General features: G+C 42.9%; 1 protein-coding gene across 1 annotated transcript in view; it reads right to left on the reverse strand.

Annotated features, from left to right (window-relative positions):
* Nucleotides 1-729: 729 nt before the first annotated feature.
* Nucleotides 730-27,993, reverse strand: part of ISM1 (isthmin 1) — a 73,207-nt gene continuing 45,943 nt past the window's right edge. The window contains exons 2-6 of the mRNA XM_090286043.1: nt 23,998-24,237; nt 14,782-15,046; nt 7,190-7,333; nt 3,948-4,037; nt 730-1,873 (exon numbers count right to left, since the gene is read on the reverse strand). Coding sequence (XP_090142169.1) covers nt 1,356-1,873; nt 3,948-4,037; nt 7,190-7,333; nt 14,782-15,046; nt 23,998-24,237 — 1,257 coding nt within the window. The 3' untranslated portion in view covers nt 730-1,355. The remainder of the gene's footprint in view (nt 1,874-3,947; nt 4,038-7,189; nt 7,334-14,781; nt 15,047-23,997; nt 24,238-27,993) is intronic.

A 27,993-nucleotide genomic window follows, 5' to 3' on the forward strand; every position in this document is an offset into this window, starting at 1 on the left:
GACATTCTTGGTGTCAAAGATACTATGACTTACACCAATCAATGAACCTTTTATTCCCACCTGGCTTGAACCTTTCTCTCCTCTGTCTCAAAGCCCTGCTTCACCACAGCTATTTATGGTATTTGTATCATAAATACTTGCAAGTAACACATTTACTGCAGGTAACACATTTTATTATGATTTTATTATATATACTCTTTTCCTGGAGTTTTGCAAGTAAGTATTGCATAATAACCAACTCTTTATTTGTCCTAAGTTCCACACTACAGAACCAGGTCATATTACAACTGCTTGGTGCACTAGATTCAATGACTCAATAAATACTTTACAAAAATAATGTACTTATTTTTCCTTTTTTTAAAACATAAAAAAGTTAGGATTTCTTATACTTGAGTCCTTCTCCTCTTTTTATATACCTAGTTACTGTGAATATATTGGCAGAGAAAAATTGTTAAGATAATATTAAAATAAAATAGATGAAATGAGGTCCATGTTATTTTCCCATTTATCTTGCTTTTTTTTCTTTGGAAAAGTGCTACTCCCTGTTTTTATGTCCAACTTTCATGCAGACTTCTGGACTTACTAAGACATGAGCAGAAATTCTGCCATTCTGAAGCCTTTAAGTAGAATCAAAGCATTATGCTAATATTTACCTTTTATATTAAAGCCTATTTAAAACCAGGCCTCAGATTTGCCCCTAAAATATCCACTTGCCTCCCCGCCCCCCCACCTCCATCTCTACCCAGTCTTAGGCAAGGACATTTTGGATGCTGAGACTTCAGCAAGGTGCCTTATGACTAAATATTTGGTTTAAGGTGGGTGTTTTCTTGTTTTGATATATTTCTATTGAGCTATTTTAAAAGACATCATTACAAATTCTCTTTCTCTTCCACCTCCTTACTAAGCCCTGTCTGAACTCTCACAGAAGTGATAAAACAGTTTCATGATGACAACTCCAGAGAAAAGGTTATGCTTAAGTCACATTCATATTAAATAAGTTATATATAAAAACTTATAATGTTTACAACTTCAGTCTCTCTCCCCCTTTGCTTCTATAGGTAACACTGGATCTGGGTGTGAACTGAATGCCACCCACTATGGCTTCCAGGTTCTTCTGGCTTCTTTGTCCTCATCCTCCTTCCCACATTACACCAAGGAGGTGTTCCAAGGAGGTCCGTGGGCATTGTAGATGGAAGGGTGGCTTCAGATGGCAGTAACCAGGCCTGGCGCACATGCCTAGTGTAATTTATGAAAAATACTCATGTGGTATAGGCAAACACACACGAGTGGATAAGAGGTGGCAGATCAGTGTACAGTAGTGCAGTTATGTCACAAATACCAAAGGTGGTCTCTCTTTAGTACTCCCTGGCCTCTTGGAACTGCTTGATGTAATCTTCGTCCGAGGGGCTCTCTGTGCACTTCTGTCCATTGTTGGGAGGCCGGGCTTCATTATACCTGCTCCAGTCGCCCTTGCAGATAATCCAGGGCAGGACGTCCACCTTATAGTGGAGTTCTGCTGAGAACTCAGTGCTGATGAGGTTGGGTGTCCCTGCCCCTTTGCCCCTGGTGATGAGCTGCATGTTGTCGCCATAGCAACAGTGCTGGGCTGCTAGCGTGGTGCTCTCCAGGGACAACATGGAGCGAATGCAATAACGGGCGGTGGGCTTGTAGATCTCCAGCTTCTCCTTGGGCCCGCTGGCATCCTTCCAGCGGAATTCCTTGCGCTTGATGCGGTCGAAGATGTCCGCTGTACTATAGGCTACCTCTGTGGGGTAGGAGCAGGGGCAGCTGGGCAGGTCATTGATCACCTTGTGCATGTACTTCTTTAAGAATTCACTTTTGCAGCTCATCCATCGCTCACAGCTGTCCGTGTCTGAAAAATCCCACAGAGAAACCCTCTCACCACATGCTCAGGCAGCAAGATGACATAGAGGTCTACACCTCCTCCCCTCCCAGATTCACCCCCCTTCGGCTCCCTGGAACCATCAGGCCATGCTCACCTCCCTTGAACTTCGGAACTTTGACCTTAACTACCTGTATGCCACCACCATTATTATATATGCTTCAACTTCTTACATTTTTTGAAACATATATTATTATCTTTAAGTTTTAGTAGGCATCTACAAATAATAAAAATAGAAAAGGAGAATATTGGGATATAGGTTTAATCATAACCCCACTATCATCCATAAGAAAATTAACAATAATTCAGAGGGACATTTTAAATCTCCTCTTTAAATGAATGGTGATGGGATAAAAATGCCTCAAAGTAATATTTGTAGAACTTAATTGTATTTTGCCAGTAACTGACTAGTTAAAACTAGATCTACTGGCCTAACCTCTTAACCTTAAGCACCAAACAGTAACAATCACTATATGCAAATTCACATGAAGAGATGCTTCAAAAGGAAAGAAGCTAAAGGCCCTTGCTTTTAGGGAACCTAACATTTAGGCCAGAGACCACTAACCTATGAGCCTGGGGTTAGAACCCATCCCCAGAGGTGTGTGTGTTTGGCCTTTAAAATATTAAAAAATATTGAATTAATTTCTAACATTTGAGATTTAGGTGATTCCATATATTAATGTGGACTCCTGATTTCATTTGAAAAACCAAAAGATATGTTTATGCTGGGCCTGCATTGTTCTATGGGAACAACTGGCTGACTGAACAGGCAAAGAGTAACCACTTGTGCAAAACAATGTTGGGCAGAAGAAAATGTGGTAGGGTTGTCTGCCATTAAGGAGCACATTCAATTTCATGGAGGTCTTCATTGCAGGTTAGGCTTACTCAGTGGGCACTAGGTAGCTACCGAAGGTTTTTGAGTGATAGATAGTGAGTTATTAATTGAGCTGTACAGTAAGAAGATATATTTAGTACTAATATCAGTTGTAAAAGTCCAGGGAGGGAACAGCAGTGTGATCAAGAGTTGTTAGAGAAGTAAGTCTGCCAAGCCTTGGTGGCTTAGGGGTAAAGAAGGTGGACATCAGAGATGACTCAATAGCTCTGACTCAGGTGCCTGGGAGGCTAGTGGTATCAGAAGTGGAAATCAAGTGGCCAGGATAGGGTGGGGGGCAGCTGGGAGGAGAGCTTGGGATCCTTTTCAGTGAAATAAGGAAGAGAGAGACGGGGCATCTCTCAGGAGCTCAGCAAGGCCTGGCCTAGGTGAAAAGTGTGGGCTCTTATACTGGACTGTCTGGTATCGAACCCCAACTCAACTATTTAGTAGCTCTGCAACCTTGAGCAACCTATTCTCCATCACTGTGCTTCAATTTTCTCATCTATAAATTGAAGATATAAATAGTACCTGTCTCATAAAGTGAGATAAGGGTTAAATGGGAGGGAACAGAGTATACAGAACAGGGAATCACCAGCAGGGATGTGCTGAGGCTCCTTTTGGCTCTGAGATCTACGATTGCAGCCCTGCGAGCCTCTGACTGAGCAGTAGCTGAGAGAATGGAGATTCCATCCTGGGAAGTGTGTGTCTGCAAAGCCACTGTGTTTGGGGGGGTCTCTCTTAGAGATCAGTGTCTTCAGAAACAAAATTCAGTGCAGCCCCAGAAAACAGCCTTGTATTTTCCCTTTGGAGTGGCAGATCATCATAATTCATGTATCTATAGCATATCCACTGACTTATTTTTATCTATCAAATGTATATAAATGTTCAGTGTGATGGACATGGTCTAAACACCTTACAAATATGAACTCTATTATTCTACAATAATTTTATAAGGTAGGCACTAGTTCTTCATATCATTTAACAGATCAGAAAATAGAGGCAGCATCGGGTTAAGAAACTTGACTTTGTGCAAGAAATATGCTAGGAGAATTGGATCCCATAAGAGGAATATAAAACATGTAAATGGACCCAAGGATGACATTGCAAAGGCAAAAGGAAACTCCAAAATACTAAATCAATATTTGAATAAAAAAGAAAATATCTTCTTACCAACTTCAAATAGCTTGGTGGCATTAAACTCCTCGCTTCCTGCAAGCAGGCTTACTTCAGTGGCAGCTGTCCTAAAGGTGTCTTCAATTCCTAAACACAGACAGGGGCTCATTTTTTCTCTAGTTATTTGGGAGAAATCCACACCCCCACCAATTAAAAAAACAAATATACCTCAACAAAGCCCTTTCTTGTGTTCATTACTATTCATGGTAGAAACTTGCCAACAGCGGAAACAGTAAAAAGCAGGTAGTAGAGCATAAAATACATTAAAACCCCAGATACCATGTGCAGCATGAAATCAGATCCAAATGTGCCTGAATGAGTCCTAAGGAACTCATTCACTAGGCCCAGGAGTTGGGTATTGGGCAGCGGGGAGGACACATGTCAAGTTAGTTGTCTGTCTGGTGGTGTCAGGGTTACAAACTAAACTAGAGGCAGTGACCAATACCAGTCTATTGGTGAAGACCAGTCTTAAGGACTAACTTACTGGGTTATAAATCATTACTAGCTGTGTGACCTTGGGCGAGTCACTTAACCTTAGTGTAACTACTTTCACATCTATAAAATGGGGAGAAATAAATGACCCACCACATAGAGTTGAATGAATTAATGTGTAAAGAAAGAACTTAAGAGTAGTAAGATGTAAGAGTTAGCTGATATTGTTCCTTGAAAATTTGTCTAGCTCATTTTAAGGATGAGGTAGTCCCTGGCTGGTTTGGCTCAGTGGATTGAGCGTCGGCCTGCGAGCTAAGTGTCGCTGGTTCGATCTTCCAGTCAGGGCACATCAGAGAAGGAAAACTCTGACTCCAAAAAAACCTCCACTGCCTTGCGGCATACCTCTTCAGGGGAAAGGCTAAGGGAGTAAACCCCGACAGAAAATCTGGAGCCGGAGTCCCTAAGGCGGTTTGACGTTGTAGTCAACACCGGCAACTCCTGCGGCGCACCTGAAGCCAAGCTGTATTGACTCCGTCTTTCCCTTGGACCCTTCAGCTGCGAAGAGAGGGGGGGTCTGCTGCATGGGCAACAGCAGACCCTCCATATCACCCTGCCCAGGCTCTGTAGCTTCAGCTTCACTGGAGAGGACACTCCAGCGTCATCACAAGATGTCGATTCAACACGGGAGGAGACAGATACCGTGTCACTCCCGAGCTGGACTGCACAGCCATTCTCGGCGGTGCAGATAGACTCTTAAGAAGCTACACCATCGTCTCTCGAGACGGACGGCTGCCAGTCCATAGCCAAAGACCAGGTATCTCATATTCTGGGGCTGTTAGCATTGTTGATGATGCTTCAAGAAGAGTAAGCTGGGCTTGTCATTACTTGCTCTGAGGGACTGAACCCAGCTTGCCTCGATCTTCTTGTCTCTCCTCCCCTCTCCAAACTGCCACCCTACCCAGGCTTCCTTTACAAACAGGAATCTAGTGCAAGCTGAGGCAGTCAGGAGAGGCAGGAGCTGTGGAACATAGACTAGTCGGAGAGCCTTGGCTACCTGTTAGGCATGACTTGATTTCCTTTAAAAGGCTCTCTCTGATACTAGGTGAGGCCCATCAAATTTATTTATAAGGTTGACCTAGGAAACAAACGTTTACAGTGCAATCACTTCCAGGCCAGGGAGACTGCCTGTCCCATGATTCTTTCCAGTATGGCTGAGAATCAACACACCAAATAAGGAAAGAAATCCTGAAAAAAATCCTTCATGTCCCAAGAGAGTCCTGAAAAGCTGGAAGAGTCAGGTGCAAAGAGGCAGAAAGGATGGAAGGAGGGCAAGGTCAAATGGGAAGAAAAAGTATGAGCAGGGCTGCTGCCCACACTGGTCTCAGTGGTGAGAGAAAATGAGAAACAACATTCAAAATGGTGGCAGAGAAGAATCTTCCCAAATACAATATCTAAATGGACCATCTTGGAAGAGAAAGCAAGAGGCAATTCCCCAAGCCCTGATTTTAAATACTGTCTGTGTCCAGGTGTGGCTAAGCCCAATACCCTTCTTTCTGCTGGAGGTGGAATAGTTTAATAGTTAAGAACGTGGACTCTGGAATCAGACTGTCTGGTTTTAAATTTCAGATTGATCATTTGCTGCCTGTGTGACTCTAAGCAAATTAAGCCCAGTGTCCCAGTTTCCATAACCACTAAATGAACCCAATAATGAGGCTATAGTGAGGATTAAACAAAACAATATATATAAAGACCTTAGAAATTTGCTTGATACTGAGATACTCAAAAAAAAAACCCATTCTTCATTATCATATTTCATTTGTTCTTCATATTTTTTGTTCTTCATATTTATCTTCATTTTTTTAATGCATATCTTCATCAGTATTTTTTCATCTTCAGATTCTCCCTCTCTTCCTTCTTCATTTTCTTCCTGTACTTCTTTTTTCCCTCCTCATAATATTATTATTTACTGGTTTATTTTTACCCAACCAAAACCCATCTTACCAGACTTCTAACTCCACTGTATGTAGGAAATTACACAGAAAAGTACCCTGATGTTTACTTGACTTTTTGAAATTCATCCCCAAGGCTGACAGGGGACCAGAACTACCACTTCTGGTGGTTTTCTACACATTCCCCTTGACTAACATACACATGCCTGATCTGATCCTTCCCTTCCCTCCTCAGAAACCCCTTTGTTCCTCCACTCTTTTTCTCCAAATCTCAGTCTTATGGTTTGAGAGCAGAGTTTAAGGGTAGTAAAAGGAAGACCTGGGTGCAGAGATTTTTTTGTGTGTGTGTCTCAATTTCTTTGAGATAAAGCCATTTGGAATATGTGGTTTCTTGGAAGAGCCTAAGATATCTTTTAGATTGGTATTCTACTTGGAAATGGAGAACGCATAGTAAATGTAAAACTATAGGCCAGGAATCGGTAAACTTTTTGTAAAGGGTCAGAGAGTAAATATTTTAGGCTTTGTGGGTCACATAGGGTCTTGGTCAAATATTGTTCCTTCTCTCTTTCTTTCTTCTCCTTATTTTTCTTCTTCTTCATCTTCTTACAACTCTTTAAACATGTGTAGGCCATACAAAAACAGGCTGTAGTGTGACAACCACTGCTACAGACAGTCACAACTGTTTTTCATCCCCAACATCTTTTCATCCATTAAGCTCATTACTCGTTTCTGTCTCAGTCTGGTTAGAATCCTTATTAGGAAAATGGTTGCTTTTTAAAAAGTCAATTTTTATAAGTTTTAAAATATAAATCAAAAGTTTCCCCTTAAACTTGGAGCCACACTCCTGTATAAACCCACCTGGGCAGTTTGGACGGTCACATGTCCTAGACTCCGTTGCAGTGCAGGCATAGCCACAAGACCTGGTCCGCTTCTGGTTGCCGTTCCCACAGGTGACACTGCAGACAGACCAGAGACTCCAGTCGCCCTCCCCATCTGTGGAATCTGGAAGGGAGCCAGGGAGACAGTCACAGCCTTACCCAAAGAGTTCCCAAATCCACCCCGACAAGCAGCCTGCCGATTGTCCGCTTCCACCGTTTTCACTGTTGGAGGGGCCTAGATGCCTGCTGGACTCAAAAGGCTTACAGCTCCAGAGCTCATTTTAGGGATTTTAGGCAGAGAGAGAGAGACAGAGAGAGAGAGAGAGAGAGAGAGAGAGAGAGAGAGAGAGAGAGAGAGAGAGAAAGAGAAAGAGAGAGAGGGAGAGAGAACACACTACTTCTGTGCTGGCTTTGGCCTTAAGAGGCCTGGCAGCTTCTGGCTTTCCTCTGGGGAATGTACTCACTGTGAAAGAGGCTCAGGCTAAACCTGTGAATTATGGGACACCACATGGAAAGAGAGAAGCCACATGAAGGAATACTAGACATGTGAGTGAAGCTTTCATGAACCTTCCAGCTCTTCCTAGTGGACAGCTGAGTGCCACTGGTGCCCTCAGGAGTGGAGGAACTGCCCAGAGTGGTCATGCCTAAATTCCTGAGCATGGGATCATGAGAAATAATAAAGTGCTGTTGCCTTACTCCACAAAATTTGGGGATGATTTGTTACACAGGAATAGACAACAGATACGTAATGCTGAAGCTAAAGATGGCCCTTTGAGGTCATTGCTCAATACCCATTCTACAAATAGTTTTCAAACACCTATTATACACCAGGCACAATTCTAGGTATATAGGATATATTGCTAGACAGACATTTAAAAGATTCCCTGCACTGATGGAACTAATATTTTAGTGAGAAAAGTCAGACAATAATTAGTAAATAAAAAATGAGTAAATTATACAGTAGATTAAAAGTTGGTGAATGACATGAAAGAGGGGCCTGGAGTGTAAGAGGTGTGGGAGAGGTTGGTGTATCATCAACAGTAAATTCCTCTTTTTAAAAGTAAGAAACTAAGTCCTTAGGGTGGACTATCTAAGGTCGTTAACGGTAACAGAAATGAAAAGTTGGGCTCTAGTGCTAAGCCCCGAATCTCAAAAGCTTGACTCTTTCGGAAGCATCTCCACTCGGTAATACTTTCTCCTGGTTTATCCAAATGTTCCTACAGCCTTGGGCATCTGTCAGTGCCAAGCTCAGAGCTACAGGCATGTGCCTTGCCGGGAAGGGGTCCTCTCCATTCATAACAGGTCATGGGGATTGCTATTATGCAGGCCGGGCAAGAATGCTGTGCACACATGTTTCTACCTGAACAACGGGCCCTGTGCCAGCCTCCCAGGCTGTTTACATGACGTTCACTGTGAACAGTCCTCAGCAAACATAGGTTCCCATGTCTCCTTGGCCCATTCAGCAGAGTTGGGGCGGGGTGGGGGGGGGGCATGATTCATGTTTGTGTCCTCTTCCCTCACCCAGAGAGGCGCGTTTGCTCACACATCACCTGCCCCCAGGGTTCCCATCCATTTCTATCCCCTCCCCAAGAAAGAATTTTTCCGAACTTTGATTTCCTTCTAAGAAATGGTTTTCCAACCACATAGCCAAGCAGATGTTTGAAACCCTGCTTCATGTGAGGGAGCCGGGCCTGTGTCCCTAGCCTTAGCCTCCCTCATGACTCCCACCTCTTACTAGGCATGAACACAGTAGGACGGGAGTGACATGATGCTTTCAGAGGGACAAACCACTGAGGTAGGGGCCACTCCTGCTCCCTTTGAGACTTTGCAGTCTGGTATCTTTTGGTAATTTCACCAGGAAAACCAGAGAGTGCCTTGAACAACCATATGATCACATTCTTGTTAGCAGGAGCATCCATGTGTGGTGGGTTCCATGCACATGTGAACACATTCAGCCACATCCTACATGCACCAGAGAGGTCAGGTTTGTTGAAGGGAGCAACAGCAGCACCCAGTCATAAGGAAAGATGATAATGTCTTTAGGGTCATAGAAAGAGGGCAGTGGGTCAGACAGGAAAAACTTATTAAATCACATAGGTGGAGTCCACATCACCTGTGTGGTGGGTACAGGTGCAGGACACAAGCCACTAATGCCAAGATGTATCCTGCCTGACCCAGCAGAAGCAACAGGGCCCCAACCACCTAGAAATCTCTTGCAACCGTTCCTCAGCGTTGCAGTAATACGGAGAATAATATCGCCCTGAACTTTGAGATGTTAGCATTAAAGTCATCACGACGCTTATATTGGCATCGCTGCATTAGGTAATTTCTTGTTTTGTTTTGTATCTCAGATCAAAATTATTGGATGTCAGTACTGTGTCAGATTAGGTCAGAAATGACTTCCATCATTTCTCTAGCCTTTGGTTATACTCCGCTCCCCCTGACCCTAGCCTGGGTCATCTGACTTGCTTTGGCCAGTGGGAAAATAGCAAATGTGATGCGAACAGAAGCTGAAAAACTGGTCCTGTGTTAGGGCTTGCCCTCTTGCTGTAATGAACTCTCCCACTACCATGCGAAGGGCCTGAGTCCAGCCTCCTGAGCGAAGGGCCTGAGACCAGCCTCCTGGAGGGCGAGGAATCAGGTGGAGAGAAACCTCAGCCACTTCAGCACCCCAGCTGCCCAGTGGGGATCCTATCCTTGTGAGTAAAAGCCACCCTAGACCTGCAGCCCCAGCAAATCCAGCCCAGAACAGAACAGTTTAGACAACCTGCAAACTGTTGAGAGAGAACAGGTTTGTTCTTTCAAGCCACTGAATTTTGGGGGGTTGTTTCTTAAACAACAAAAATACACTATAACATTTTCCCTAAGATACATTCTCTTGATGGTTAGCAGACTCTGGAACCATGAATGACTTCTCATCCCAGTAAGTGGATTCTTGACATTTTTATTTTAGGTGCTCACAGAGTCATTTATTTTCCAAACATTTTTCTTTATATGAGTCCCTGAGAGTTAGGCACAGAACAATGATATAACCCAGTGTTTGGTCATTTCTAGTGAGCTAGCAATGAAATAAAACCACTTTCTAGGGTTGTGTCTGTCAGCTCGCCACCCTAAGCCCTCCATAGCATATTGTCCTGGGTGAATGCTCCAGCAAAGACTCTCTTCTTGGGGATTTCTATTTGTTTAATGTGTTCAAAGCACAGGAAGGGAATTTCGAACTGTGTAACAGGCTTTGAAGGCAGTATTCCTTTCTCCTATAATCAAACAAACTTGTTCTCATTTGCTCACCTACCAGAGAGCATCACTCAGAAGAAAAACTGAATGTGAGCAGCAGTAATTACAAAGATGACAATGACAGTAAAAAACAGTCCCTGTGATTTGACAGCCCCTATCTGTGACATCAAACTGCTCAGGGAGGGAAGAAAACAATGCACAGTACAGGGCTGAGAACTGGGTTTCAAGGATGTCATTTGAAATTTTAAAGTAGCCATTATACTGCTTCAAGGCACTAGATTTCTGTGGGTCAGTCATGATGTCTGGGCAACTGACATGACTTGGGTCTTGACGGAGCTCCTGGCAAGCCCCCACCACTAATCTAGGTGATAGGGGCTACCAATTATTGAGGGCCTGCTTTATCCAGCTGCTCTAATACACTGATTTAACTCCTATTATAATCTCCCAAGGTAGGTGGAAACAGCCTCCTTTTATGGATAAGGTAATTGAAGCTCAGAGAGGTTAAGGTACTCGCCTAAGGCCACACAGCTCAAACTTGGCAGAGTTTGTATTAGATCCGAGGTTTGTCTGTTCCTGCTGTATCCTGTTTTATATTCTGGTATTCTGGCAGCTTTGATTCTGGCCCAGGTTGACCTCCTTTCTTTAAGACACCCACTTATGTGGCTATAATTTAACACTACAAAGAAGAATCCTTGAAAAAAAACCACTGAAAATTTCTATTAAAATAAGATGATGACCAGTTAGAAAATTGCAAAGGACTGAGCCCCAACCTAGGTTATAATACATAGTTCCCATTAATTTTATTATTCAGGTTGTTCTGAACAACTTCAAGAATGGCATGCTACTATTTGACAGAAGAACATTTATTTGAACTCTTTCTTTGCCCTGGGCGACACCTTCAGTCTCTACACAGAAGGTATTTAAAGTGCAGTATACAGTCCAAAGTTGAGCTAACTTGTGTTTCCATGATCACAATTTAGGTCTAACTAACTTCTGTTGAATATTTTATAATTCATTCTAAAGATTCCATTCTATTTTATTTATTTTATTTATTTCACTTAGAACTTTTTGAAATACACTTTGGCCACAGACATTTAAATTCTTATTAAAAATCCTACCTTCCAAAATCTGAGATCAACATCCTTCATAAGACCAATTCTTGTGGCAATTTTAGCCCATCTCAGACAAGGCAGCAGGCACTTAGGTACAATGACAACACTGCTTTGTGACTGCATGAACCTCATCTCCCTGGGAAGTACATTCACTCCCTGTATCCTCCACAGCATCTATTCTAGGGCTAAATACTTAGAAATTGCACTATAGTTTCTTGTTGATTGAAATAAAAAGAGGAGTCAGCTCATCCAAAGCTGTATGGAATTCTGGAAATCACATATTCCTATGAGGCAGTGTCAGAAGCAGTACTTCTTCATTCATTTTGCAAATCTGCTGAGCATCTACAACACACTGAGAGTCTTGGTACTCCCAGTGTGGTCCAAGGACTAGTGGTGTCAGCCTCACGTGGGCTCCTGCCCTCTTTCTACATCTACTGCATCAGAAGCTGCTTTTAACAAGATCCCCAGTTTGTCTGTGTGCACATTAAGGTCTGAAGAACACTGCTTTAGAAGTATTATAAGAGAGAGATTTTTCTTGATAAAGTAGCAATCCTGATATCTAGTCCAACAATGAGAAAGTCACTAAGAGAGACTCCAAAGGCCCAGGAATACTGTAAGGATCAGACGCAAGGTGCTCTACAGGTCTCAGGCCCAGAAAGCTGGGCTGAGGCAGCACAGTAACTGCTTCAGGAGAAGCAAATTCTATCCTCAAGATTGAAATGGAAGATGTTCTTAATGTTTACAAATTCAGCAGAGGGTACTCTGTAAAAGCTTTAGATGAAAGAGTTGTTTCTAATGGTGGTCTTCAAAGTTCAGGGAGCATGAGGATCACCTGATAATCTTAGTTGCAAAAAGAGACAAAGAAGTAAAGACAGACTGATTCCAGGTCTCACTGTTGGAGATTCTGGTTCAGTAGAAGGTCAGCAATGGCTCTCAACCTGAGCTGCACATTGGGGTCACCTGTGGAGCTGTAAAAAACACAGATGCCTGGGCCTCACCTGCAGAAATCCCAACTTGCTGGTCTGGAGAGAAATTGGGCATCAGGGTTTCCAAGGTGAGCATAATGAGCAACGAAGGATAAGAACCAGTGACCTCGAATACTAGTGCTCAATGTATGAGAGGCCCTGGAAAGTTTGTTCAAACATAGATTTTGGGGGACCCCCCTCCTCCCCGCAGAATGTCTGACTCAGTAGGCCTGGGAACTGGGAGACTGAAAATCTGCATTTTTATCATGGTTCCAGGTGATGTTGATGCAGTAGTTTGGGAACAACACTTTGAGGACCTTAGGAAAGAGGGATGGGACTGAGGCTAGGATTGACATTTTTTAACATGCAACCAAGGGATTCAGATGCTGAGAGTCTAAGCCTCACTCACAGAAGCAATGTTCAGTGTGGGCTGGTTAAGCCACAGAGCTATGCATTTTCAGGCTGGCACCCAGGGATCCTGTGTGTTTTGTTTCTTTGTTCAACAGCACTGGACTTTTCCTTCCATTCCTATCTTCCAATCTAAGCGGCCATTTCTAGATCCACTGTGCTGTCCTATAGGATGTGCTATTTTTTACCCCAGAGAGGCAGAATAACATAGTGATTAAGAGGACAGACTTGGACTGACTGAGATAAATCCTTGAGTTCAAATTGCTTAATTTCTCCAGGTTTCAGATTCCCCATCTGTAAAATGGGGTACCTGGCTCAGAGAGCTGATTATATGAGCTAATATATGTTAGATGCCATGAAGAAGGATTGGTGCATGGTAAGTACTATAGGTAAGTTCGCTACTATTCCTAGTTCTTCCTCCTGGAAAACAGATGAATTGGACTTCCCTTGGAAAAGGGGAAGGTTTCATGAGTCTCCTGGCTGGAAGGGGTTTGCAAGCTCTCTTTCTGCTCCCCTAGAATTTGATATGTATCTCCACCGTGGCACTGCTTTGCTCTATCAGTTAATTTTTCCCCCCTTGTCTATAGATAGGTGAGATCCTCTTTAGGGAAGGACTGCATCTCACTCATTTTTGGATTCTCAGCACCTAATACAATGATGAACACAAGAAATGCTCTTAATAAATGTCTGTTGAACAACTAAATGATGCAGCTGAAAAAGTTATCTTGCTGTTTTGGAAGTTGCTTAGAATCATCTATTAGTGGGCAGAAATAACTCTTTAACATACAACTGGTCTTTCTGCTGAAAAGAGTTTTAAGGATGAGAGTTCATGACAAATCATCCTCATCATACATTGCTTGCTCTTAAGTGTGCTGATGATGAAGACACAGAGCATCACAATAATGGATGCATTTGTAAGACAGCAACCATTCTATAGCACAAGGAACCCTGATTCTTCACAAAGGCTGCATTTCTCAGCCTCTCTTGCAGCTATGTGGGGCCATATCATCAGGTCCTGGAATATGAGCAGATGTGATGTGTGTCATCTCCAGACTGAGGGGGGTTAAGAGCATGTGTACCTTTTTCAGGTTGCATGTATCTTCTTGGCTGAGCTGGATATCGAACATTCAGTGGATAACTCTTAGGCTCTAACAGTTGGTGGAGTGCCAAGATAGAAGGAGTCTGGATCCTTGAATGACTGAGTAGAGCTGATTTTCCCCTATTCTATCTCTCATATAAAGTGAAAAATGAACTTTATTTAAATTATTGAATTTTAAATTTTTGTTATCTTATCTGTCTTACTCTTAGAACAGTAGACACTAGAAGTCCTAACTTGGGGGTCTTAAAATCTATTGGTGGGGAGGCCTTACTTGGACAACCTCTGAAGTGTATGTTCATGTGGATTTCAAGAACCACACCACTGCCAATGTCAAAAATAACACAGTGGTCTGGTCAAAGGAAGCAGCTGGACACATCTCTTTTGTTAAACTGATTTTTCAATATGCATTTTTGTAGTAAAATATAGAAGGAAGTTGATTTGGTGATTTCTTCCTTTTAGAAATAAAAATAAGTTTTTTTGGGGGAAAAAGATAGAACCTCAAAGACCCCTAACTAAATTAAAAAAACAAAAAATTCTCTCCTAGGATAATTGATGTGATTTTAAAATTATAGTCTTTCCAGAAATATGTGGCTGCTGGTGCTCCTTGGGGCTTTGGTGGAACAGAGTCTTTATGAGGTACACCTCATAGAAGACCAAAAGCCACATACTGTAAACTGAGTTTTGCTTGGCTCCATGTCCTCATTATCCTCATTTATTCTCCCCACCATTTTATATTACTGGGTGGTAAACTCACCATATTCTGGCTGCTCTTTGGTTTCAAAAGTCCGGTGGCCTGGGGCCGGACGGTCCCATCCCCGGAGGGGGTTGAGGAAGTTGCTGTCATCTGAGGTACTGTCGTACTTGTAGTCCTGGTCCCCGCTGTTGACCCTTGACAAAGACAAGGACCTCTGCCACCAGGCCCGCCAGTCGGGGGATGGGACTGACCAGCTGGGCTTATTCTCCGGATGCTGATCTTTATCTGCTTCAGAGTCAGGACCGTCCACCACCTCTATGGTGACCTGAAGAATTCAGAACAGGCCAGGGTCAATGAGGAGGGTGACCCTTGAAAGAAAGTCTGAGAGAGTGGAGGAAAATGATGGGTATGTCACTCATGAAGGGTAGCTGAGACTGCATGGTGATACAAAGTGGAAAACATCCAGGGATGTCCCAAATGAACTTTATGACTAGAGGGAATGATATACCTTGGCCTTGGGGTGGAAGGAGAAAGTTCATCACTAGGGTCACTGATTTACTGATGCCTATATTGTTGGGAAGTCTTTAATTCAAGCAGTAAACACACTACATATGTTCTTGAAGTGACAAAAGAATAATTGTAATAAAACTGAACACTTATTGAGTGCTAACTCTGTACCGGGCACTATTCTAAGTGCTCTTCCATATATTAACTTATTTAATCCTCAGAATAACCTTATAAGGTTGGTTGACTGGCACCTATGATTGATGACCTGCAAAGATGGCCCTAGTACTTTCTCCCATCCTTATATGTGAGTGCTACACCTGTCACCAAGATGTGGAGTTTACTTCCTTTCCTTTTCTATCTGGGATGGCCTTGTGACACACTTTGTCTAGTAGAATGTAGTAGGAGTTACAATGTGACAAGTCTCATGAGGCCTTGCAGCTTCCATTTTCATTCTCTTGGAATGTTTCTACCATTATGTGAGGAAACCCAGCTTAGACTACTGTGCACACAGAAACCACATGAATAGGTGACCACAGAGAGGAAAACTGAGTCTCCTCAGCCACTGATCAGCTCCACAGTCCCAGCATATGAGTGGAGCTATCTTGGATCTTCCAGCCTAGTTGGGTCATCCCAGAAGATACCACGTGGTGCAGAGATGAGCTCTGCCAGCTAAGCCCTGATCAAATTCCTGACCTACAGGGATTATAAGAAATCCAATGGTTGTTGCTTTAATCTATTGAGTTTTGGGGTGGTTGTCAGACAGCAACGGATAGCTTTTTATAGACAGAGAAAACTGGCACACATAGAAGTTCACAACATGCCAAAAGCAACACAGCTAGTAAGTGGCAGACATGAGTAGTCTAGCTCCAGAGCCCATGCTCTTACCAAGTTTGCCACACTACCCCTCAACAAGAAAGTAACAGAGGTATTGTCCCCTCATGCAATCGAGGGAGCCAAGAGGTCACAGATGCCAGTAAGGCTGATGCCACAGGTTGGGTAGAGATGTGAACACAAGGTCCTCAAGGTCCAGGCTCTCATAGCTGTGATTTTTCACTCATTCTATAGTCCAGACCCATCACATATACCCCTCAACCAACCCTCAGGTTTGAAAGAGATAGTCTCAGAGCCAAGGTCAGAACTTGCTCTGGGATTAATAAGCCTAGTTTGGAAGTCACGGGGCTGGAAGAATGCAGCTTCTTGGCTCTGAAAGACAATCAACGTAGAGAAACTTGTTTAAAAAATATAATAAAAACTCATTGGTTCCTTTGGCCAACACATAGCTCTTGCAACACCCCCTGGATGAGTTATGTGCAAATGAATCAGAAACACGTGCTCCAAGTAATCAGCACAAGATGTACTGGGCAGATGGATTTCTAGCTTTGCCCTAACCTGATATCTGAGAGAGTTGCTGGATGCTCTGCCAAATTGCACCAGTTTGCCCATCCTGAGACAAACAGCCTCTTTTGTGTTAGGAATGGGAAGGTTTGAATTCTACTCACTTTGACATTCAAGGGATGTTGCCTAGCTGATAGTGGGCCTGTGCTGTAACCTTATGATGTCTAAACACAAGGTCAAGGGAGTGGCCTTCAATACCAGAGTATACTTGGGCTGTGGTAGGTCAAGTGCATCCTTCCTCTGGTGTGGGAGGCCTAGAAGGGCACCAGTGGATTTATTCCATGCTACTACCATTATCTGAGTCTTATAAGCATCTCTTGCATATTTATAAATAATTATGAAACTTTTAGTAATTCCCCAAAAAAGAAGAAAAAGGAAGAGAAGAAAATGAATGCATTATATGTCTTGTATCATTGTTGTTTACTAGAATGGATAATTGCTGGGGAGCAGACAGTGAATAGGACCTACACGCAACCCTGAAAAGGACAAGTGCAGAAGGACTGCACTGCTGGGCAGTGACAAAGCACTGTGGAGTCTTTGGAGACATAACCTTTCTCCTCTGCAGTCCCATCCCCCACTGCCTGCAGACAGAACAACTAAGCCTCAACAATCATCTGCAAGGCTGTTAAGGGTCTTGGAGGGCAGAAGCTGCCAAGAGCCAGGCAAGCCTGCAATTATGGTAATGAAATCAGTCTCTGGGTAGGAGATAAGGGGGAACATGCCCAATGGTTTTGGTATTCCATTTGTATTCAGACTGGAGTCAAAGGATTGCCTAAACAAAACGTGCCCTGCAATTTCTCCAAGCTGGGAATAAAAACAATTTCATGTTTTAAGCTATTACCGTCAATATAATTCTTTTTCTTCCAAACTGGTGCTCAGATCCAAACAAAATAGATTTGTTGCCTGGCCAGGCAATGAGTAGCAAAACACAAATTTACTCCAAAAACTATATCAATGACTAAATCTCAACGGTTTAGAGGTTTCTTTTTCCCCTTTAATTTCTAGCCACTGCCTCAACTGAATTAAAAACAAAAAACAAAAACAAAACAAAAAAACCCCTTAGGATCCACCCTTCCCTCCAGTTAATGTGGAAACCTCATACTGATATCAAAAGAAGAAATCTAATCTTGAACCTGAAATTTCATAGGTATACAATTAAAAAGACTTAATGAGCATGATCAATGACTTCTCGAATGATGGGGATTAGTTTTATGTTTCCTGTTGCTCTCATTCTACTTACATGTTCTTTAGCATCAAAGAGTCCTTTTATAAAAATGTCTTGAACAATAATTGATGGGATGAGCTTAAGGTGTGGGAGTGAGCACAGCAGATTTCCCAACTGATAAAGACTCTAGATTTTACCATCCTTTCTTTTCCTGAATGCACATAATTGAAGTGTCTTAGTATATTTGTTTCTCCTGGACTTTTCCACACCATGAATCAAGACAATGAAAGAAAGAAAACTCTTTAAAAATATCTAAGCCCAACTTCTGGCAGAATCTCATCAGCTTCAAAAACAGAGTTCGAAATCAGTGCCAGTTTGGAAAATTCTGTCCAAAATCAGGAAATGAGGATCCTATGCAAAGTTACGAGTTTATTTCTTCCTCTTGATAGTTAAAGTGTTTATTAGAAACAAACTTCATACTTTCTCTGCAAATCACTTTCCATAGGAAAGCTAACACAATGATCAATCTAACTGTTAATAAACTACAAAATAAAAAAGCTTTGACCTTTTGAACTTGGAACTTGAGAGAATCTTCTAGAATCTTCTAGGTCATTGATCCTGTAAGCCTTGTGAGCTTGGTGATTAGGCAGGCATGAACTGGTATTTCCCAGACAGTAAAATAATCCCTGAGAGGTGAATTGATTCTTTAGGAAAATAGAGCATCCAGGGACAGGAAGACAATTTCCAGGGAAGAATCAGGCCCTAGACTACATACCCTCCTTCCTTGACAATTGCTAGCAACAGAAAGAATTAAAAATGAACCAGGAGGAAACATAATTCCTTCCTCTCAGACTCATGATGCTCTAAAAACAACTCTGACCAACCTGGTTAACCACCATTAATGCTTTAACACTTGCAACATGCTTGCATGGGCAACAGCAGACCCTCCGTATCACCCTGCCCAGGCTCTGTAGCTTCAGCTTCACTGGAGAGGACACTCCAGCGTCATCACAAAATGTCGATTCAACACGGGAGGAGACAGATACCGTGTCACTCCCGAGTTGGACTGCACAGCTATTCTCGGCGGTGCAGATAGACTCTTAAGAAGCTACACCATCGTCTCTCGAGACGGACGGCTGCCGACGATGATGCTTGCTCAAAGATTGTTGTTTTCTCTACAGAAGTTAGACCTAAATTTTAGGCACAGAGACTGGCTTGGGGAATTCAGTTTTCTGAGGTGAACAACAGGGAAGATGTAGAGCTGATCTCAAAAGTAGGTGTTCTGATTTCCAACTGTTTTATACACATTTCCTCTGTCACCTTTATTACATTGTCATCACCAGCCAGCATCCATCCTTTTGGGAAAGCTCATCATATAGCCCTTTGCTAATCCTCATAACAACCCTACTCTTACGTAGTATTGTACTGCACAGATATTCATAGGTAGTATTATCATTTTTATTTTATGGGCAAGGAAACTGAGGCATAGAGAGGTCAAGTAAACTGTATGAAGCCACAGAGGCCAGTGAGGATCTCAACAATACAGGCTTGTCCCCTTGGGTGTGTGGGCCTATGTCTTGGTCACAGAAATTTCTTGATTGTTACTTAGCCAAACCTGCCATTCCAAAAGTATATTAGGGAAAAAGGAGAAAGGGAAATCAGAAGTAGAGTCACGTACAACATTTAGAGTCCTGGCCAGCACATTTGATTGTATCTTGTGGCATTCAAGAGGCCTATCTATGGACATGTAATTACGTCTGTGCGCAAAAAAAAAAAAGGCCTTTAGATGACTATTTTTAAGTCTCTCTCAATGGAAGAAAAGAAATAAGTATATTGGTTGAAATGAATACTAATCTCAGCTTGATCCAGGAAAGAGAAATAGCTGGTTGTGACTAGCTACTGTAGCAATGAATTGATGCAGTAAACCTAATAATGAGTTTATTTTAGAGATTTTTGTCTTCGCTATCTGACCATCAGATACACACCAAAACCCAGCCAAGGATATTAAAGTTCAAGTTTAACTTGTCCTGGGGAATCTACTTTCTTTCCTGTGAATTTATTTATTTATTTATTTATTTTGAACAAAACCCAACTTCTAGTATTGTTTTAAATTTAATATGGAGATTGAGTTCAGGAGTTTGAGGCTATTTCTTTCTGTTTTGCACATTGTTGTTCTTACCCCCCTCACTTCCACAGCCTGAAGCCAGTCTTACAATGGAGAGCCTGATCCACTTGGGACAGAGGCCACCTGGCTTAGGAGGGTTAAAAAAAACAAAAAACAAAACAAGAAAAAAAAAAAAACAACAACAACTCTACAAAGCGGGGCTTTTTCAAAGATCTCCCTTCCTAAAAGCCAAGAGGCCCAAGAGGGACGTGGCCCCTTGCCTGGGTTCAGCATTGTCACTTTGGAAAGGTGTGGGCTGTTTGGCAGGAGGGATAGTGGACCCCAGGCCTGGGGCGTGGGAAACATTTCCAGACACTGGAGGGGTTGGGGGTGTTTCAAAGAGAGGGATATCGAATTCCTGTTCAGCTACTTGGCTCCCGTCAGGGATAAATAGGTGGGGGTGAGGGGCAAGTTGCCAGGGGCGGGGGAGACAGGCCTGGGCCCTGGCAGCAGAAGCCAACTCACTGATGCGCCCTTCACCTGTCTTTACTCTGCTCCCCAGGGAGAGAAAATGCTTTCAGGGGACCACGGTGACCAGTAGGGCTGTCTGCTTGGCTGAATCAGCCTGTGTCAAACCAGTGGATTTCAACAAAAGAGCAGTGCTCACAAGAAGGGGAGAGGGCTGCCAACATGGACAGCATCACCCCCTTTTAGGAAGCACCTCATCTTTTGAAGGACCACCAGGGAACTTGGTTTACTCAAGTGCAGTGGTGCATGGGCTGCTGCAGCCAGCACTGTGTGTGTGTGCCTGTGCACACATGTGCAGGCCCATGTGGACGTGCATTCACACACACTTACATGCAGACCTAGGGCTGGGGCTTCCAGGGGTAGCAGCTGCTTCATTGTTTCTTTGAACATCTTTCCGAGTGAACAACATTAACCTTTTGTGGTCTTCTAGAAAGAGAAGGGCAGAAATGCAGCTGGATTTTCTTTTCTTTAGGGCCAACAGGTCATTTGATCAATAAAACACAGGCCACCCCACCCCACCCCACCCCTCTCTCTGTACTGCCTGTGGAAGGTTAACAGACACAGGGATTGTACAAAGAAACAGGGACTGACCCGACCGAGCAATCAGTGAAAAGATGGTGTTGGCCCAATCTTTTTGGGTTTTTGACTTTAATAGTGTCTCGGTTGGAGTGGCATTAGTTTCTAGGCCACTCTGCCAATAACCCTGATATTTGAAGCAATGGGGAAACCTGTGTTCTTGGGGGTGATGGTGATTTTTGCTGTTTAAAAGGTAACTCAGAAGTGGCCCTGTTCCTCTCCCAGCCTGTACTCCAAAGCATTTCTTTCAGAAGCAGAACATGGAGGTGAACTTCTTGTTCCTATGCTGGGGTGGGGCTAAGACACAGTGAAACCAGGGGTGGGGCTAAGACAGAGTGAAAACAAGCACCAATTGTTACTTTTTACCTTTTATAAGTCTATATGAACAGGTGGCTTGGGGTCTGAGAGAAAAGGAGAGCAAATAATTTCCGCTTGTACTATCTCAGCAGCCTCACCTTTGTGACGGCGCGGGGGAAGTTGCGTTCAATAAAAGTCTGAGAGGCTCAGCCAGAGAGAACCATGCATCATGGCCTTCTCATAGCTCACCCTACATTTAATTCTCCGCTTCTCCATCTCACTCTAGTTTTCTCCACGCCTATAAGTTCCAACAGCTCCCTTGGCATTTAGGAAGCCAGGTGAAACTGCTCTGAAGCTTTCTTTGCCTCTCATCTGGCTAAACACAGCTTATTATGATGACAAATGAACTGCCACCTTGCCTGCTCTCCTGAGCTTACCCTCAGCTCTATCACGTGGGCTGCAGAGGCTTAGCACTTCACGTTGCCTCTTTCTTCTTTTTGAAAAAGTAATATGGGTTCTCAGCTCTGTGCATCCCAACTGCCTTTGCACCTCTGTTCTTCCTTAACATTTAGGTAATATTTTTAAAGGGTCCCAGTGGGATCTAGGTGGAGTACGGGGGTTTCCTGACAGATGAATTTATCTGAGAGAAAGGAAGGGGATCCTGAGAAATTTGGTTCTTAAGCGAAGCCCCAAGCACTTAGTAACACTTAAGTGAGGGGAAGCACTCCTCGAAACTTTGCATTCCTCTGCATCCATGCATAGTCTCGTAACTTAACATTAGTAATTTTTAAATCTATTACACCAATAGTTTAGTCCCCAGCATTGAGCCCCAGAGTGACATTTCCCACCTCTGGGAAAAAAGTGAGTCATACCAAGCCTAAGCCTTTTCTAGGCATGGCCTAAGCACCTTGAGGATAAGGGCAGTCTGGTCCTGGTCCCCAAACTGTGGACAAGAAAAAAATCACTTCCTATAGATGAAGGCACGATGGAGCGTGAGGCTGAGCAACAGTAAAGAGATGTCTATGTTGTATGCTTTTTTTGGCCAAGTGGATCCTTTGTCTTTTATTAGAGAGCTATGTGGCCAGTTCCTGGAGAGAGGAAAGAGGAGCAAAAAAACCCTGTTTTTCCAATTAATGAATTAGAACAATACAAGACTCATCAGACATTAACTGGTTCATGCAGTGATTTCCGCGCATGGGCTGTCAAAGAGTGACTTCCAAAATATTTTTCACCTCTGTCCCACCAATACTGACTGCCCTGCCCTACACCTTCCCATCCATCCAATATGCCCACCATGGAACATGATTTTCCTTCCCCTGTCTCCACGATCCCTCAGGCACAGTTGGTGGGAGCTTGGATTTTCACACCTGTCGTTTTCTGGAGGAAAAGGGCCTTACATTTATTAATTTCCCAGAACCTACCACAGAACTGTATAGGCAGTAGGGGCTGGCCTATGTAGGTACATTCCCAGTGACACTGCTGTTATAAGCAAAGCAACTCTGGCCAAGGAAACCTGATCTAAACTAGTGTCATGCAGAGAGTGTCAGTCTTGAGAGAGAGAGAGACAGTTAACTTAATTAAGGATCAATTGCTCTGGGGTCAGGCTCAGGAAGTTTCTGCCATGTAAACTAATTGTAATTTGATGCAGAGAGGAAGAAGGAAAAGCTGTCTATCCCCAGATGAAAAGAATTGAGAACAAAGCTGAAAAGTACGGAAGCAGGCAAAGAGAACAGGAGCTGCACAGGGACTAGGTTGCCCAGGTGAAGGACCCCTCTCAGTTGTCATGGGATCATCTCTGGGAAGAAACAGGAGATCCAAGCAAAATCCAAAGTTAGGTGTTTGTCTCTGAAACACGAATTGATGGGGTGAGTATTCCTGGGAACTGGAGAGCCTGGATTTGAGTCCCCAAATACTGTGTCCTTGTGCCCTTGGGCACACCAAATAGTAACTTCCTAAGTACTAATTGCATTATTGATAATGGGAAAATGACCTGTGCTTCATAAGGATGTTGGGAGAGTCAAATCAGATCAACATTTGCTTTGTAAAGTCTACTGTGCTATTTCAGCATAGGTGAGTATTATCATTTTCAATCCCAGGCTCCCCTTTATGTAACCTTCTATATCCTTCAGCTTCACCCCACTCTACCTTAGCGGTTTGTGTTCATCTCTCTCTTAGGAGCTTCTGTCTTCATTTCCCTTCCTCTTATTAAAAAACTTTTTCTATCAATCATTTCAAGTTGAGAGCAATTGAAGTGCTGTCACCTCATGAAAAAATTTCTGGTTTCCAAGGCAAGCTGGAGAGCGGCTTCCTGAGTGCGCCTGTGCAATCATGCTATGATTTGCCTCGTCTGCTCAAATGTTAGATGGGCCCTCTCCCACTGCTTCCATGATTCATCAATTTCAGGGAATATTATTTTGTTTTGTTGTGTTTTTACATTTCAATGCCTCTGATACCAGAATGTCTCTTATCATCATCGTTGTGTCATGCTTTAATTAGCAATGTTTTCTCTTTTTAGTGGTTTATCAAATAATGGTGCATCTCCTGATCAAGGGTGTTCCACAGAGGAAATACAACACTGTTCTTAGAGAGATGACATGACCTCTCTTTAAAAAGAAAATGGAGGTAAGGAAGTAGTTGCTTTGAAATCAGATCAGGAAACAAAGACTATTTCACTTTCTTCCACCTTTCAGCTACTAAGCCTTACCTGGATATTTGGATTCTGCCCATTGATATCAGCTTTGGAAAGATCTGGAAAGTTTGGTAGATCAAGGAGAAAAGATTTTGGACCATCTCTTTGCAATGAAGGGTGCCCAGCCTCTTGCTGGAATTGCTGTCTGGGGAGGGGTTGGTGTGCAGCCTGGTGGTCCAGATGCTCCCCTGCTGCTTCTTTGGAGAAAGGAGAGCTGCTCTCTGATGTAGAGTCACTTTCCAAATTGAAGTTATTCTAAAACAAAGAAGCAAATGAACAAATAAATAGGGCAAGATTTAAAAACACCACCCTTAACAGTCCTTTAAATTCAGGAGCAAGGACAATTGCAATGACTGGAATTAAGCCAGGGTGGTGTTCCCAATTCATTTTCATTCCCCTGTGGTTTAATTCTCCATCTTCAATTAGCTGAATCATCAGGAGACTTTTTGCTACTTGGGAATTTTCTGAGGGTAAATGAGTTATGGGCTATTTACTAAACATCAAACAAATCAACACGAAAGTACTATATTGAAGGACAGTAGGTGCTCATTTAGAATTAGAATCAAATTATGTTCTCCTTTTCACAGGTTTAACTGATTAATCATTCTGGTTTTAGTGATAACCCTATATAGTCCAGAATTTGTTTCTTTGGTGCAGGTCATGGAACAAAAGGTCTTACCAAACTGAATAAAATACTTGATCTAAATCATAAATTATATCCATTCATTCATTCATTTATCTTCCCTTCCTCCCTCCCTTCCCCCCAGTCTCTTCCTCCCTCCCTCCCTTCCTTCCTTCCTTCCTTCCTTCCTTCCTTCCTTCCTTCCTTCCTTCCTTCCTTCCTTCCTTTCTATCAACAAATGCCACAGGACATACAGTCATAAACAAGACAGCCATGGGCCTATTCCCTTGGAGTATAAATCTAGTTGAGGGGAATAAATAATAAATGTATGGATAAGTAAATAAAATCAGATCAGAGAGTGATGATTGCTAAGAAGAAAAGAAAGAAGAAAATGATAGAGAGCAGCCGGGGGTACCATTAGATAGAGAGCTAGGGGAAACTTCTCTGAGAAGGTGGCAACTGATACGAGACTTGAATAAGAGAAGAAGGCATCCTGCAAAGGTCTGTGGGGAGAACATTCTAGTAGAGGGAATTACACATAAGGCAGTCCTGAGGTGAGGATGAACATGCTCATTTGAGGGACAGAAAGAAGGCCAGTGAGGCTAGTATGGAGCAAAGCAGGGAAGAACAGAATGAGATGAAGGTGAAGGGATGAAGGTAGCTGAAAAAAGTGACAAAAAGGCATTGTAAATATTTAATGCCTTTATTCTGAAAAGTGCAAGTCTGTTGTTTTACCCAGCTAGTGAAAAATGTCTCTATTTAGTTGTCACTTGGGGAAAATTTTCCAGTGATTGAGGAGTGTAGAAATTGCTGGACTTCTTCCCTAAACCAGCCCTTCTTGCGTTCTCTTTGGACCTTTCGTTGGAGGCTTCCTCCATCCCTTCAGAGATGGCTTTTTCAAGTTTACTGGTGGAGAGAGATGTGGCGATAGAATTTCACCAGCCCTTGGGCCTGTGGTTAATGTTCTTGTTATTCTTGGGCATGTTTGGGGTTTTGGAGCATATATTCCAGCACACTGTCTCCACACGCACTCCCTGCCCCGCCCCCCCCCCCAACAGTGCTCCTGACCCAGCCAAAGAGTTACATCTGGTATCAAAACACTCCTGACTCGGAGTCCCCAAAGTCAAGAATGGCCTAGGCATGAAACTTACACAGCATATAAATAACTTCTTAGAGAGCTAAGGTGAGAGAATGGATTTTTCTGTATCTCTTTAAACAGAAATCAGCTGTGTGGATCTTCCCAGAGCACAAGAAGAGGACTGGGATAGATGGCATGTCTGTGGTCTCCTCTGTGAAACATGAAGTTGCAGAGGGTTTGCTGGATGCTCTCAGCAAGTTCTTGCTTGCCCTCTTTTGCTCAGGAGATGTGGCTGGGGCAGTGTCTTCGTTCACCTTTCCAGACCTCTCTGCCATGGTTTTTGTCTCCTGGCACATCCTCGTAGAGGAAGTTGTCCTGGCATTCCCAGGCAGTGCTCAGCTTAACAGAGGTGAAGTGTACTGTGCTGAAATTGGGTCCAGTGCATGGACAGAGACAAGCAGAGCTCATATTATGGCTTTCCTCAGCATGAGGCCTCGCAATCACAGCCCAAGGGGAGATACTAAATGCAATTGTTCCCTTGCTTTTCTCCTTGGATCCCCCTACCCTAAAACTTCCCCAACAGTGTTAGTGAGGACAGTTGAATGCTCCAGAAAAATTTCTTGCACAAGATTGGGGAATATGAGTCTCAGAAGGGACTCAGGATTTGCTTGCCAATTGCTTGAGGAATGCCCTGCAAACTCAGCCCTAACTGCATCTTAGCAATTTGGAGTTGCTGCTTAATTGCCTTAAAAATGAAGCTCTCTTTCTTTTTCTCTATGGTGCAGCACTCTTTCTCCTACTAAAACATATTTTAGAAGAAGAGATAAGAAATTATTTTTGCTGCTATTTGGCATTTTGCTTAGATGGGTGAAAAAACAAAAATCACCTCTAATTGGTTTGTTGCCCTGGCTAGGGAATTTTTCCTGGTATGAGATTCTGCACCACAGAGTGATCCAGGCTTAGCCATGGACCAAGGGAAAAAAACAAAAAAACAAAAAAACAAAAAAACCCTTTAACATCTCCGTGGCTCAATGATTCCCCAATGTAAAATAGAGCAGATTATATGAAGAGTCCTGCACCTTCCCAGCAAGATAGTCAAGATAACTCTGTGTGGATTGTATCTACACATGAAAAGAGAAGTACAGAGGCGATTGGCTGGACAATTCAGGCCACAAGTGCCTCTGCCGGGAATAAACTGGGGCTAAAGTATGTTTTGGCTTGAGTTAGGCATGCAATTGTGGCCTTTCTCAATCTTTCTCCAATCCTCCCCTCTCCCTGCCCGCAGCCCCCCTGCCCCAGCTCAGTGTTTGTTAAGGACTGGGAGGATGGGAGGTAATAAAGAAATGCTAATCACAATCTCTGAATATCTGAAATACTCTTGCATCTCTACCAAAACATACTTCTCTAGAAGCCTTGGCTCCCTGCAGTGGCATGCCCCTGAACTCTTCAGAAACTGGAAGTCTAGGATGGGGAAGGTGTCTCACCATAGCTTACATAAAATGAAACACAACTTTATTCAATTGATAATATGGTTCTGGAGTAGCCATTATTTTGATAATCTAGATTTTATTTCTGGGACAGGAGATGACAGTTGGGATTTGCTAACAATGCAGGAAAAGGTCTTTTCATCCTTTCTTAAGGACAGACCGCATATTTTCCTTCACTGATAAACACCATTCATTTCTCACTAAGCTCACTCACTGAGTGTCCCACTTCAATTACAGTAGAAGAGTGAGTATTCTCAGGAAGGCCAGATCTCAAAGATTTAAGTAAAAATTTAAATAGGAAAGCAAACATCCTTCCTTGAAGACAACAGCTTAGGAAAGTCTAAGAACTGAAGAAAAGAAATGTCACCATTCTTTCCAAAGTGCTGCAGGATTCATTTTACCTAAACTCAAGTGACACAAGGGGGCTTGCTCAGTTTAGGAAAGTATTTCTTTACGCACAATGGGTCTTTGAGTTGATCTTTAATCTGCGACAGTGCTATAGCTCCAGTAGCAATGTTCTCTCTGCAACTGTAATTTGAGAGCTGTGACTGCCAATATAAAGAGCAACAGAAGAACCAAAGTTATTATATAGTTTATACACATGCACTGTTCAAGTGCTGAGGTAGGTGATGTCCAGGGGTCAAACTATTCAGCTATTGCTGATGTTCCCCATCTTTGTGCATAGCTTCTGTCCCTCCATTATTTTGCAGTTTATTCTTATCTAAAATAAGAATAAAGTAATAATAAAATGTCATTAATAATGAAATAGGCTCCATGCTCATGCAGTCTAGTACTTTGCCTTAGACAACAGTATTGCAGCAGAC

Source organism: Furipterus horrens, unplaced genomic scaffold (genome assembly GCF_987537825.1).
Source record: "Furipterus horrens unplaced genomic scaffold, mFurHor1.1.pri manual_scaffold_8, whole genome shotgun sequence".
NCBI classification, from domain to species: Eukaryota; Metazoa; Chordata; class Mammalia; order Chiroptera; family Furipteridae; genus Furipterus; species Furipterus horrens.